This window comes from Cornus florida, unplaced genomic scaffold, assembly GCF_030987335.1.
Source record: "Cornus florida cultivar Cherokee Brave unplaced genomic scaffold, ASM3098733v1 CherokeeBrave_3.0.0_Hap2_Chr11, whole genome shotgun sequence".
NCBI classification, from domain to species: Eukaryota; Viridiplantae; Streptophyta; class Magnoliopsida; order Cornales; family Cornaceae; genus Cornus; species Cornus florida.
Genome location: NW_026775581.1, coordinates 32,222,024 through 32,237,195, shown reverse-complemented (window position 1 = coordinate 32,237,195; position 15,172 = coordinate 32,222,024). Strand labels below are relative to the sequence as shown.

Sequence of the window (15,172 nt, the reverse complement as noted above, 5' to 3'; positions counted from 1 at the left end):
GTAGTTAACAATCATTACCATTAATCTCCCTTCCTAAGGATTGTTTGGTTTTGCTTATTTTATCTAAAGAAAGAGTAACTTCTAATTGATACATTTTTTTTAATTTTTTTAATTTTTTTTTCAAGTTAGGTCTTCAGTGGCTTGTTATTCGGTGCTACATTTTTCATATATTACTCAGATTCTAACCTTAAAAAAATTTAAGTTAAAATACAGAAATTGGTAGGATTTGAGGGACATCATCGGTACAATTGGGAACCCAAAGTCTGTTCTTGTTTCCCAGCTGTAGGTGGTTGATTATTGTTGAGAGCCACCTGGTGAGCTGATTTCACCAATAATAATAATAAAAAATAAAAAAAAAAGAGAGAAAAAAAGAGATCCATCCTTCGAGAAATGCCTAAACTCTTCTATCCGCTCCACCAAACCCTCTTAATGGCAATTATTATAGGATTCTTTTATAATCAAATGTATTAAGGATGTGTTCGGTTACATGGAATTGGAGTTTTAGAATTTGAAAAATATTTGGTTCAACTTTTTTAGTTGTTTTTCTACAATTTCAAAGCTCCAATTCCATGTAGGATTGTAAATGAACCAATCATTCAATAAATAGCTCGAACTCGGCTCGTTAAGAGCTCGGTTCGTATTTATTTGTTTAATAAACGAATCAAGTTCAAACAAAATTTTTAAGCTCGATTAATAAATGACCCAAACTCAAACAAGCCTCTGTTTGATTTGTTTGTTTAGGAACATGTTTGTGAACAAAGCTCGTTAACATATTTGCAAACATAAGTAATTATATCTAATAATTTATTAACATAAATAATTATATAAATTAATATATTAATAATAAAGAGAGTCTATACATTTAATTAATACCAAACCAATTAAAATTGAAAAAAAAAATAAAATAAAATAAACTTAACTCTTAGCCCAACTGAGGCCCATAAATAAACAAACCCCTAAGCCCATATATAATGCCTAACCCTAATCTAACCTTATCATATATTTTCCTTCACATTGCGGCACACAGTAACTGATGAAAGCTTTCCATCTACAGTGTGTCTCTCTTCATCGACTGTCTTATTTTCTACCACAACCTCTATCTTTCTCACACATATGTATACAATGTGTGTGTGTGTAATAATTTCTCACACATATGTATACAATGTGTGTGTGTAGTATATATATATATGTGCGTGTGTGTGAGATAATTTGTGTTTGCATCTGAATATCTCTTAACTTCTAGTATTTCTTCTTAACCCAATATGTATGTGTGCGATATGAAGTGTCTGGTGTGATACACAGATGCGATAACGAGTCGGCTTGATTGGTCAATGAGATATGAGCTCGGCTCGGAACGTCATGCTCAAATAGCCTACTCCTCGACGCGGTTCATTTACAATCCTAATCCTCGACTCTGTTTATTTACAATCTTAATTTCATACAATCGAACACACCCTAAATCAAATCTGTATTTTATATTGTACATTGATTATTCACCAAGTCAGCCACTTTTGATTTGCAGTACAAAATTACAATCCCTCCAAAATTTGAGATTTTGATCTTCCTATTTCTGGTAATCCCTCCAAAATTTGAGATTTTGATCTTCCTATTTTTTGGTGGAAGGCCAGGTATTTGCTATATATGTTTGACTATCTAAAGGAGAATTCTTCTTGGACTGTGTTCGGTTATATGGAATTGGAATTGAAATTGAAAAAAAAATTTAGTTGAATTGGAATTGAAATTGAAATTGAATTGAAATTGAAATTGGAATTGAAATTCAATTTTTCCAATTCCAAAACTCTAATTTCATACAACCGAACATAACCTAAATGATTGATAAAACTGAAAATTAAATAATGAAAATTTTAAGAACTAAATTTTAAGTACCAAAGTTTTTAAGTGGTAATTAAAAAATAAATATATTTTTAAAAAGTTCAGAATTCATTGTCACTTAAAATTTTATCCCATTTTAAGTGACACTTACTTTTTATCCCACAAAGCTCCAATTTCATACAACCGAACACAACCTAACTGATTGATAAAACTGAAAATTAAGTAATAAAAATTTTAAGAATTGAATTTTAAGTATTGAAGTTTTTAAGTAGTAATTAAAAAATAAATATTTTTTTAATATTTTTTAAAAAAATTTAGAATTCTCTGTCACTTAAATTTTATCTCATTTTAAGTGACACTTACTTTTTATCTCATTTTAAGTGACACAACTGTTTTCAATGATATTCAAATTATAATCAAACTTACTTAATTAGATAAGCTCTGAAGTCGTTCAGAATTAAACATCGATTAAGTTATAAAACAACACTTTAGTGTTTACTTTCTAGATCCTCAGTGTTGCTTAAAATAATACATTTGGTAATTTGTTAGAAGGTTATGGGTAATAAAGTTAGAATACTAGTATATAAATTGGGGCAGGATATAGGGACAGAAATGCACCAAAGTGCCATCCTTTTTGCCTATTCATGTTTTTTCCTTGACAAATTAGGGCAAGGTACTCGAACATTTTAGTATAATTCCCATTAAGCTCAAGTGGTTTTGACCTTAAGTTGAGTGTTTTTTATTACAAAACTCTGATGCCCATTGCTATTTCTCTAATTCTTTATATTAATATATTTTGCATGCAAGTGCATAATTTAGTATTTAAATAAGAAAAAGATAATATAAATAATTCAATAAAAATGAACATATTTGGAAAAAAATAAAAATAATAGAAAAATGTACCAGTGGAGTATTTAACTTAGTTGAAAACAATTTTAGTATTTTACAAAGTCAGACTTTAACTCATTGTTCATTGCAATTTTAAAGTAGCTAATTTTTTTATTCTATTTTTTCCTAATTAGTACTCACCCACACTTCTGTGACTTAAATTTTTGACCTTTTTTTGAGAAATGAGAGATTGTTGATACCCTAGGCCATTGTTAGTGAAGTAGCTAATTTATAAGAGTAAATATTTTATTATTATTTTATTTATTTATTTTTTTTTTTTTTTTGTCTTTTAAATCAACCAAGATTCAATTTTGTAATTGGAAATTTTCTTTTAACAAAAAATAGTTATTATATGAGGGCAAGAGCTAAGTGAGATAAAGTCAGATCCGGGGCCCTGAGAGCGGCATAATTGACTTAATGCAAGAATATAGTCTCACAAACTAATTAACGCCACGTGGGCCTCAATGTAGGTTTAACCAACGGTAATTGTGAATCAAGCAGTGCTCTCTTGACGTTGGAAAGTAATTAGGTTATTCACATTACTGTCCTCGATTCTCTTATCACACCTCAAATTGACTGTCAATCAATCTTAATCCATCTCACGCCCAAGCCCTCCATGGCCACCATGCTCAATGCCGCTCGTCCTCCTCAGCCCGTCAAGGCGGAACACCACCCCTCGCCACCGCCGGAAACAACCCCTATCAAAAAAGAGCAGAAAACCCTCACCAACCCAACCAATCCAGCACCACTACCAAAAGCTTTCAAAATCCATCGACAGCAACAACCTAGTTTCATCAATTCAGTGACCCAGCTTCGCGATCTCTCCACTGCCCTAGCCGCCTTTCAACGCCGCTACGACGAGTTGCAGGAACACCTCGATTTCATTGGAACCGCCATCGACTCCAATTGGCCAAAACACCTGGACGCCGATCCCTCGCAAGAATTGGCAGTCGTTCCGGTAACCGAAACCCCAGCCTCGGACACCGATGGAATGCCAGAATCGGTTAATTCCGAACAAAAGAGGGTTGAGGAGAAACCGTCTCGATCCGAGCTTGAATTCTTGTGCGAAATGATGAAAGGCACAGACCTTCGTAGGTATATCGGATCGCGTCTTTCAGATATTGCTAAAGTGAGAAAAGAAGTGACTACGGCTCTGAAATGTGCACCGAACCCGGCAAAACTTGTCTTAGAATGTTTCGGCCGGTTTTTTCTTCAGAGCAGCAAAGCATTCAGTAAGGACTCTCCGCAGATTCGGTCTAGGCAAGCTTCATTTTTAATTTTGGAGTGTTTTCTGCTGATGGGATGCGATAGTGTTGAGATTGAGCCTGCCGTGAAAGAAGAAGCAGAATTGGCGGCGGTGACTTGGAGGGAGCGGCTAATGAAAGAATGTAGCTTGGCAAAGGCTAATGAGATTGAAGCCCGGGGTTTGATTCTTTTCTTGGCTTGTTTTGGCTTCCCGGGTGCGTTTAAGTTTGATGATGTTAGGGGTTTAATTCATTCCAGTAATGCCAGGAAGATTTCTAGTACCCTTTGTCGGTCAAATATTCTCATCGCAAGGACTTCTGGTATTTCCCTTGCTTACAATTATATTTCTTGCTAAATTATGCATTTAGCCCATTGTTTCTTCTATTGTCATATTGAATGTTCGTGATAGTGTTATTTGAGGTGATTGAATTGCGTTATATTATGGTTTAGTTATGTGTTGTATATTATTTGCATTTAAGTTCCACATAAGTAAAAATGGGTAAGACGGCCTTTTGGGTTATAGATTAAATTTGTCAAAAACAATGCTTGTAAAGTTAATGGCACTAAGTTTGTTCAATACTAAGGTAAAATGGTTGGCAAAAATTTATTGCATTATCAATTAATAAATATGGTGGGATAGAGTACCTTCATTCCATGACACCTACATTTTATCGAATGTTTATTTTTATTCCATGATGCGGCAATGGGGTTGCAAATGAACCAAGTCGGGCTCAGCATCAATCTGTTTGGGCTCAGCTCTTTCATTTGTGGGTTCAGTTCGGTCAGGCTTGGTTTGGGATTATGACGGGCTTGAAAAGCTGAGCTCAAGGTTGGCCCATCATTATTTTGATAAGCTCAGTCTTGATGGCTCGTTTAATAAAAAAAGTCGACATCGACATCGACATCGACATCGACATCATATTCATGTTTGGGCTTGATTTGAGCTTGTGTTTAAATCACTTTGGCTTGTTCATGAACTTATATGAGCCAAAACAAGCCTATGTTCATGAACATATATATATATATATATATATATATATATATATATATGAACCTACATTCATGAACCTATACATACCTATTTTTATGAACATGTGTTAGTGAAGATGTTCAAGCCTACATGAGCTTAATGTTCATGAGTCTATTCGAGTTGAGCCTAACAGTTTTGAAGTACGACTTGTTTAGTAAGGCCCGTTTGGCATGCGTTTTGTTTTTACTGTTTTTGTTTTAAGATTGTTACAGTATCGATTTTGGCAACAAAAGCATGTTTGGTGCGGCCATGTTTTATTTTACATAGTACTAAAACACTTTGTGAACAGTGGCCCAAAACCAAAACACCAAAAAGTTATATTTTCTTGTTTTGACAACTGCTCATGGCCCAAAACCATAACAGTAACGCAACACGGGTCCAAACATTTCACAACAAAACATCGTTCCCAAACGTGCTTTCGATTTTTTTCTAAAACACTCCTACAACAAAAACACTGATTCTGTTTTAGCAAAAAACAAAACGCTTAAAACAAAGCGCATGCCAAATGGGCCCTAAACGAACTAAAGAATTGAGTTTGAACTTGGACTTGACTCATTTACTTAATGAACGAGTTCCACCCGAGTTTTAAATTAGTCGATCCTAAATTGTTCATGAACAACTCGGGTCATTTGCAACCTTGCATGGGAATGACTGAAGTATGGTTGATCAACTTTATCATACTCTTAACTTTACATAGTCATAATGGATTTAGCTTTTTGATGAAGGCATAAATGCATTGTGAGAAATGTTGTGTATTATGCATTAAAGAGTTTTATTGAGACTTTATAGATTCTTGAAAAAGTTTAGTAACAAGGGTCATTGGATGAGAGTTTTTGAGGAGCATTATGGAGCTTCAGTGCCATCTCACAAAAGACTTTAGGCTTATTAGTTTGGTGTGTTGTGCTTATAGCCAAAGTCATATCATCTTAACTGAGTGTGTTTATTGATGAAGTGATTTCAGAGTCTCATAATGTGTTTGTGGAAGGGAGGCAAATCTTGGATTTAGTGTTGATCGTTTCGGAGTGTGTGGATTGCAGGATTAGTAGCAGCCAGCAGGGAGCCGGGAGTGGTTTGTTAGTTGGATGTTGAGAAAACTTATAATATAACCATTTGTGCTGGAATTTCTTTGTGTATGATCATGTAGATGATGGGATTTGGGGAGTGATGGAGGGAAATATCTACAATGAAGTTCTCAGTTTTGGTGAATGAATCTTCTTTTAGAATTTTCTCTAGGTTGCGGGGATTAGGCAGTGTTGTCAAAGGCGCACCAAGCTCCAGGCTCATACAGGCGCAAGACTAGAGACTGTTTTGTGCCCAAGTGCTCCTTTAATATGGAATTTGAATTCTTTAATAGTAATTTAATTTTTCCATTGAGCACCTCGCCTTGCGCCTAAGCTTCAAAGGACCTCTAGCGCCTTAGTGCGTCTTGGGCCTTTGATAACACTGGATTAGGACAAGGAGATCCATTGTCCCCCTTTATGTTTATTATGGTCCTGGAGGCTTTGAGCAGATTAATGGCGAGGTTGCAAGGGCGGTGAGCTTTATCAGAGGCTCTATGGTGGGTAGGGATCCCTCTGTTCAGTTGGAGATCTGGCAGCTTCTCTTCGATGATGATACTAGAGTCTTTTACAAGATGGCAAAAGAGCAGTTGCATTTCCTGAGGTGTGTTCTAATATGCTTTCAGGCAGTTTCTGACCTGAGGATTAATTTAGGGAAGAAAGGTTATTCTGGTGGGGGAGGTCTGGGATATAGTTTCTTTGGCTAGAATTTTGGGATGTGGTTTTATATCTTTTCCCGTTGACATATCTATGCATGCCTTTGGGGTCATCATTGAGATGTTGGGATCCGGTGGTGGAGTGGTTTGAGAGAAGACTTGCAGAGTGGAAGAAGCAATATTTGTCGAAAGTGGGTTGTGTAACATTGATCAAGAGTTCATCTTGAGCCTTCCCACATATAGATAAAAATTATTGAGGATAAGTAACTCTTAAGTATAACAAAAACAAAATCTGCAAAAAAAAAAAATGTAAGAAACTTCATGCATCAGACCCAAATATAGAAATTATACATAAGCCGACTAAATCATAAATTAAGCCTTAAAAATACTATAGCCCAGTAACCTGTAAAATAAACAAGCGGAGTCATCTTTCCGTTAAAATTTTTAAAAAAATAAAAAAATCACATTGTATCTTACTTCTCTTCAGCTCTTTATCAGCGTATACAAACATTTTAGGGATAATTCCAAAAAAATTTGAGTTTTGGAGAAATTTTTCCAAAGTAATGGAGTGAAAATCAACTTTTTTCAAAATGATGGCATTTTGTGAAAGGTGTGACCAGTGAATGGTTATAAGAGGAATTTTTAGGAGTGTATTATAATTATTTTTAGGAGGTTATACAAAAATTGATTTTAAACAAAAATTGATTTTTAATAGTATAGATATAGATTTTTCTTAAGTTTCAGATTTTTTAATTCAAATTTTTATTGTCTGTTATTAACTTTCATCCATAGCTGATTAATAGAAAATGTTAAAGACACAGAGATAGATGGATGTCGTATATATATACACATAATGAGAAATAAAGAGACAGCGATCAGTTACTTGGAAGTGGACAGCTAAGATTTTTGAACGAAGACTCACCGTCTGGTTCCAACACATATTTCCAAAATTTCAATTGGAGCTCCAATTTAGGAAATATCAAATGGATGGCAGCTCAAATTGAATTGAAATCCGCTACTCCTGCAAATGACTAAGAAAAGAACTAGGAAGCACGGACACTCCAAAATGGGCGAAGAATCCGTGTCCGACACGTGTCGGACACGCCCCGACACGTGTCGGACACGCCAAAAAACGTGTCTGGAATTTTTTTTTTTAATTTTCGGACACAGCTGGGACACGGCTCAGACAGCTCAGACAGCTCGGACACGGCTCAGACAGCTCAGACAGCTCGGACACGGCTCGGACACACTTTTCTGGAATTTTTTTTTTTTTTAAATTTTTTAATTCTGATATGTTAATTTTTTTTTTTTTTTTTTTTAATTTTTAATGCTGATATGTTCTATTTTTTGTTTTGTACTACCCTAAAGATGCTGATATATATATATACTAACCTAAAGATGCCACAATTCGCCGTGTCCGTGTCCTAAAGATGCTGATATATATATATATACTAACATATCAGTGATATATATATATATTCCAACCTAAACATATCAGTGTTTTTTTTTTAAAATTATTAATGCTGATATATATATATATATATATATATATATATATATACACACACACTATTCGCCATGTCCGTGTCCTAATTTTTTTGGATTTGCCGTGTCCGTGTCGTGTCGTATCCGTGTCCCGTATCCGTGTCCGTGCTTCTTAGGAAAAGAAAGAAAATCCAAAACAGTTTACAAGATTACACGGGTTTTCATGAACATTTACTACTAAAAGGAACACAAATAGTGAAGAAAAGAAAGTAAGGACACCTATGTTTAAATTAAGGTTTCAGAGTTATAGAGAGGTAAAGAGGAGAGAAAAATATTCTGCTTCTTGTCCAAGCTTCTAAAAGGGAGAAAAAGTAGATATAAACTTTCATAGATACCCACATAATTTTTTGTGCATGCGCTCCCTTTAATAACTTTGTCTATAAACATTTACTTAATTATAGGGTAAAATTCATAAATTCCCCCTTAAGGGCGTGAACTATCCACAAATTGCAAATAATCCATTTGTATGACAAAATGCCCCCCTAAACTAAGCTAAATATACACATAAGTCGACGACTTCAAGTTGCCGTTAACAGACTAACGGTTTTACTTTTTTATCTTTATTTAAACAATGCCATTTCTTGGCTCTTCCACTCAAATTGATGAGGTGGATAGATGTTATCTCTAGTGCCGCCAATCGGATCATTCCAACTCATCTTATCCATGTCAATATTCATCTTGAAAATTCCCAATTTCTACCTTGCTGACTGGCTCTATAAACTCACTTTCTTTCACTATCCCCATCTTTCTCTCTCTGGACTACCTTCTCTTTATCTATGGACACTCATATCTGCTCTTTCGTGCTCTTCGCTTGAATTTAAGCTCCTACTTTCTTCGAACTGTTCATTATTTCAGTCTCTCTCTCTCTCTCCGTGTATATATCTATATATTGCATTACACTTGTCTTACCAATGTTGCAGCTAGATTTTATAGATCTTCAAATAGAAGGTAATACAGTAGAAGGAAAAGTTCTAATCTTAATGCTGTTAATTTGTGTAATTAGGAAAAAGTCTCTAAAATCCTTTCTTGTGCAGCTGGAATGAATGGAACTACTTACATTTCGCTATTTTTTAGTTTTCTTCACACTGTTCTGCCTGTGTGTCTATTTGATTTCTTTATCTTTAGTGATAAATAAATTTGATAATAAAATCCTTTGATTCTCTTTAGATAATCTCTGAATACCTATTAACTGACCAACTTTTAAATTGGGTACAGATTTAACCTAATTAAAATGGGATGGTGTTAATTGTCACTGGGACCTTTTATTTATTTATTATATATATTTTATTTTATTTTTGCGTAGTCACATGACATGCCTTCATCATTTGATAGTCCTTCTAAAATAGAGAAAAGAGAGAGGGAAAAAAAAAAAAAAAAAAAAAAATATGGCTGGGTTATGCTATGAATTGTTGGAGTGGTTATCAGGTAGTCTATTTGCATGCTAATTGGGAATGGGTTTTTGATTTTGGTCTCGTATATTGCTTTATACTATTGTAGTGCAATGAGGTCGGTGGCATGAAACACAAAGATATGACTATAAGCCTATAACGTACAGACAGGGTTAGAATTATCCTTTAGTTTAAAGGAAAAAACGTGATTTAACAAAATGATTAAGGAGTATATTGTCTTTCCACTCTTTTAAGGACAAAAATGAATATCAAAATGTATGGTTGCTTATAAGACATTTTCAACATTTTTTACTGTTGCCAGAGGGGGCAAAATGTTTCCAAAGCACAAACATCAAAGTACGACAATGTAATTTTTGAAAACACACGGGTGGACATTGTAATACACATGCGTCAGGTTAGTAGTGTAATATTACCTAAAAGAAAATTAAGAGATTCAACGAGGGTATAATGGTCTTTTCAATTTTACTTATTAACAACAACAACAAAAACCAAGCCTTTTTCCCAACTAATGGGGTCAGCTTCATGAATCCTATGTTTCCATTCCGCACTATTTAAGGTTTAGCCTCTGTTAATCAAGCTATCATATCCTTTCATACTAACTCCACCCATGTTAACTTTGGTCTTTCTCTTTCCGTGGTGTTGAAAGATATAAAAGTTGAAGAGAGTAACTAAAACATGAAGAACACAAGAATATAACGTGATTCAGCCATTAGGGTTAACATCTACGACACACAAAGCCAAGAGGGCTACACATCTTTATTATACTCTCTTAATCTTTCTATACAATGATCGCCTCTATTTATAGGTGAAAGAATACAAGTGATAAATATGGAAAATATATTGATGGAAGATTCCTAAAATTAATACCATAAATCACTCTAATCAAATATTCTATTATAGGCTAAAATCTCTCATATGATATTCTTATATCAAATATTCTATCAAGGAGTAATTTAAGGGTTCCTATAATAATATTTTCCAACCCCCCCCCCCCCCCCCCCTCTCTCTCTCTCTTAAGTTGGTACACGGAGATTTTAACCATGTGTCCAACTTGAAACTAAAAATGAAGTTGTGAGAGTGTGAGACGAGTAAATCTGATACGAGTTGATCCGAAGATCCGAGACGAGACGAGTTGATCCGAAGATCCGAGACGAGTTTATCCGGAGATTCAAGATGAGTTGATCTGGAGATCCGAGATGAGTAGAGTATAAGAGTAGGGTATAATAAACCTACTCTGATACCATGTTGAAAGATATAAAAGTTGAAGAGAGAAATTAAAACATGAAGAACGCAGAATATAACGTGGTTCAACCACTAGGGCTTACATCCACGACACAAAGAGCCTAGAGGGCTACATTTCTTTCATTACATTCTCTCTTAATTTTGTTTACAATAACCATCTCTATTTATAGGTGAATTGGGGAAGACTTGTAATAAAGGAATTACACAGAAAGTCAAATATAAATATGGCAACAACTTGTTGATCCGGAGATTCAAGATGAGTTGTTCCGTAGATCCGAGACGAGTAGAGTATAAGAGTAGGGTATGATAAACCTGCTTTGATACCATGTTGAAAGATATAAAAGTTAAAGAGAGTAATTAAAATATGAAGAACACAAGAATATAACGTGGTTCAGCCACTAAGGCTTACATCCATGACACACAAAGTCCAAAGGGTTACATATCTTTATTATACTCTCTTAATCTTTCTATACAATGATCACCTCTATTTATAAGTGAAAGAATACAAGTGATAAATATGGAAAATAGATTGATGGAAGATTCCTAAAATAAATACCATAAATCACTCCAACCAAATATTCTATTATAGGCTAAAATCTCTCCTATGATATTCTCATATCAAATATTTTATTAATGAGTAATTTAAGGGTTCTTATAATAATATTTTCCAACACGTAGTATTACCCTCAACGTGGGCTATATCAATTTTCCTAACTGGCGCACTTAAAGGTCTTCTTTGCACATGTCCAAACCATCTTAACCTATTTTAGTCATTCTTGTTTTTATTTATTTAAGAACTATTAAAATAATGAGGGTAAAAATGTCAAAAACATTTGTAATTTAGTAAATGTCGCAAAACTTCAATCTGATGGCGATTACCCAAAACCTCGGTTACATGTCAGGATAATTTACCCTTATAACTATTATTCTTTAAAAGCACAAATAGGAGTTGCGTTTCTGTAGTTCGCTCACTGTTGCCATCAACCTTCACGAAGGGGCGAAACCGTAGTCATACAACTGGCAACGGGAAGACCTCTGGCAATATTCCGATGACATTCCTCGAATTTGGCAGTGTGAAGAAAAACTCCAATAATTTATTTAGGCTAGATTTTTAACTCCCGTAAACCTGAATCTCAATGAAGGTTAGTAATTTCTTTGTTATTACGCCTTTTTTTTTTTTTTTTTTTTGTCTTCCATCTCTTCTTCTCCTTCATCAGTCTCGATTCACCAACATCCGTGTCGTGTCGAATCAAATACTCTAGGGCAAATTGACGGGTCCAAGTAACATAAAGGAGGATGACCTTGATAAGTTTTACGCCAATTGTGAGGCTTATCCGTTAGAGAAGAGGTTATCAAAATAGTAATAAATGCCTATGCAGAAGGTTGGGTACCCATGGAGATTGAAACGCAGTACCTTGATAGGATATACTGGAGCTTGTTTTACATGGAAGAGACTTCATAAGGTTTTCACTTTGATGTTGATCTGTGGGAGAGGAACTACTTGAGGTCTTTGATATCTCCTTGAGGTTTTAGTTGTAGGTGACGGACTCATGGTACTTGATATTTCCTCGACCTTTATCCAAAGGAGAAGAATTCCCTGAGGTCTTCAATTTGTCAAAACTTATATTTTCAAGAGGAACTCATTGAGTTTTTTTATTTATTTTATTTTATATATATTTTCGCGATATCTATCCGTAGGAGAGGAACTACTTGAGATCTTTAATATTTGCATGGGGACTTGGATCAAATTGCAAAAGGGTTATCTACTAAAGTCAGGCTTGAGATAATTGTGTCATATAGAACCACTTATTAAGGGGGGGGAAAAAAAAAGGTCAAATAGAACCCTTTGTGATACTTGTGCAGATACAATGCCACATGGGCTCACATTGAGTACTGCATGCTGGGATGCATTACTTTGACACAAGTGCTAACTTGGGGTTATGTACCCACGACTTTCTCTAGTGATGTACTCGAATAGTTCCTTCATCCAACTTCCTAGTAATGCAATCGTTTATCTTTATTTTTCCTTTTCTGTTCTTTTCTAATATTTTCTTAAATTTCTTTGTAATTTATCTTCTTTTTTTTTTTCCCCCTAAAAGTACTGATCAATATTGACTTCCTATTCGCTATGCTCATTTTAAAAGAATTCTAACAGAATAACATTCCCTGTATGAAGTTTGGACACTCAGTCATTCTTAAAGTGTGGATGCCGTCAGTCATTTTGTAGAAGTTTCACAGCACTCAAAACTTCAAAAGCTCTAATTCCATAGGCAATGCTGCCTCAAAGTCCCTTGTGAATAGCAGGCCCGAGATAGCTGAATTGTCAATTTTCGGGGAACTCTACTTTGTTTAAGTAAATATAAATTTTAATGATACGATCTCTAGGCCTTGCTTATTGCAGTGTTTTTAGATTTGAATGTAATTAAGAAACCGGTTCATGTACCAACAAATTTTAACAGCATCATTACAATAATAAATTAATCACGGCCTTATGATGATTCCTTTATTTGTTAATGTGTGTTATTTTCTTGTGTTTTGTCATAATAAATACACTTATGAATATTTTTTCTCATTGCTTGTAATTCAATCCAAGACTAAAAATTATACCTTTTGCAGAGATAATTGAGTGGATGGTGAAGAAAAAAATGGAAGTTGAAGCTGTTGATATTGTTTATATTTTTGGGCTTGAAAATAGATTCTCTCCTCAGGCAATTTTGACACCATTCATGCGACGGTCTAAAGAAACTTTTAAGAAAGTAAAAAATTCTGCACGAAGTTCAGATCCAGAATTGGTATGGTTTTATTTTTCATCTCTTGTTATAGTTGTTAGTAATTTTTATGTTGATTATGCAAATTTATGATGTCAAACAGATTGAAGCAAACCAAAAGAAGTTAGCTGATCTGAAATATGTATTGAAGTGTTTGGAGGATCATGAGATCGATCCCTTTAAGGTTCTTCCTGAATGGAATATCAAAGAAACTATATGTGGATTGGAGAAAGAAATTGCTGATTTGCGTAAAACAGTAGGTGATGCCAAAGAGAGAAGCAGAAGAGAAGGTAATCCCAAAGAGAAGGTGACGCCAAAGAGAAAAGCAGATGAAATTGAGTCCCCGATAAAAACCCAAGAGGTAAGGCCATCGTGGATTGGGGGTTATGGGCCGCAACGACAGATGGCTGCTGGTTATGAGGATGCCCAGAACCCTTACAATGGTTTGACATCAATGAACTTGTCGGATGGTAGGCTCTCTTCTCACATCAATAGTTATTCTGCTTCCCCATCAGTATTGCATGGATATGGTGCAGGGCCATCTTCCTCAAATGTTATCAGCTCAGCAGCAGGAAGTGAGAGTAGTGTGCTCGCTGCTGGCATGTTGGCAGGTAGTGGTGGTATTCTGCCTTCTGGTTCAGTTGTGGGGGTATATGGCGGGGTGCAAGCTGATAATGGCAGACAAGTGATGAATCAGGATCATCTATATGGGTGGCATGGGGATGCAGCCTTCCGCACAGGGGGGTTTGGTCATAGCTTAGCAGGACAGCCTGCAGCTATTGGTGTTAATGGTTTGTACAGGCCATCGTCAACAATGGAGGGCTTTGCGGGGTTTCCAGATCCCCCAGGTGGTTCGAATCGGAGTTCATCCTCTGATCTCTATCAATTCGCTGATGCTGTTGTGGAAGGTGAGTCGTATCGCAGCAGTGGTTCTCGCATGGGTGGTGCGGTGCCTCCACCTGCCCATCGTCCCTCATACTTGTATTGAACGAATCCATTCTGCCTGTAATTGGTGTTTATTTACTTATTTTCTTTACCTTTTCATTTTGACACTCTAGATCCCTATGTAGAGTCTCGCAGAAGTATCAAGAGGCCGTGTTTGGCATGTTTATAGAACTTAAGCTAAACTTTGAATTTTTTAGTTTTTGTAATGGCAAGAAACACATTCATACTTTTTGTCCGTATGAGGACTTGTCTCGGGCCTTTTTGATGAATACCATGTGTGGAAATTGCAAGAGAGTAATGTAATTTTTAAAATGTTAGGGGTACTATGTGTAATTAAGTCTACGGAGATAAGTGATATTTTCCCCTTATATCCATTGATCAGGTAAGAGTCATAAGCTATTTATACTAAAGGTTTACATTCATTTATAAGTTGTGAAGAGTTTAGCCAAAAATAACTTCATAACCGTCCCATCAAAATGTTACAGTATTTAACATATTATAAGTTGGATTGGTTACAGGCTAGTGACCAATCCAAACTGTCATCTAGCCTAAT

At 35.2% G+C, this 15,172-nt stretch overlaps 1 protein-coding gene across 1 annotated transcript; it reads left to right on the top strand.

Moving 5' to 3' along the window:
• Positions 1-3,275: 3,275 nt before the first annotated feature.
• On the top strand, positions 3,276-14,917 carry LOC132282955 (protein FRIGIDA). The gene is made up of 3 exons (XM_059784805.1): positions 3,276-4,286; positions 13,523-13,698; positions 13,778-14,917. Exons 1-3 carry the CDS (start codon positions 3,338-3,340, stop codon positions 14,660-14,662), a joined length of 2,010 nt encoding a protein of 669 aa, XP_059640788.1. The 5' UTR covers positions 3,276-3,337; the 3' UTR covers positions 14,663-14,917.
• The last annotated feature ends 255 nt before the right edge of the window (positions 14,918-15,172 follow it).

Bases quoted from the DNA above. Each gene is read 5' to 3' on its own strand.
- LOC132282955 (XM_059784805.1), top strand. From the start codon at position 3,338: ATGGCCACCATGCTCAATGCCGCTCGTCCTCCTCAGCCCGTCAAGGCG. The intron at 4,287-13,522 runs GTATTTCCCTTG...TACCTTTTGCAG, and splicing joins TCTCATCGCAAGGACTTCTG to AGATAATTGAGTGGATGGTG. The intron at 13,699-13,777 runs GTATGGTTTTAT...GATGTCAAACAG, and splicing joins GAAGTTCAGATCCAGAATTG to ATTGAAGCAAACCAAAAGAA.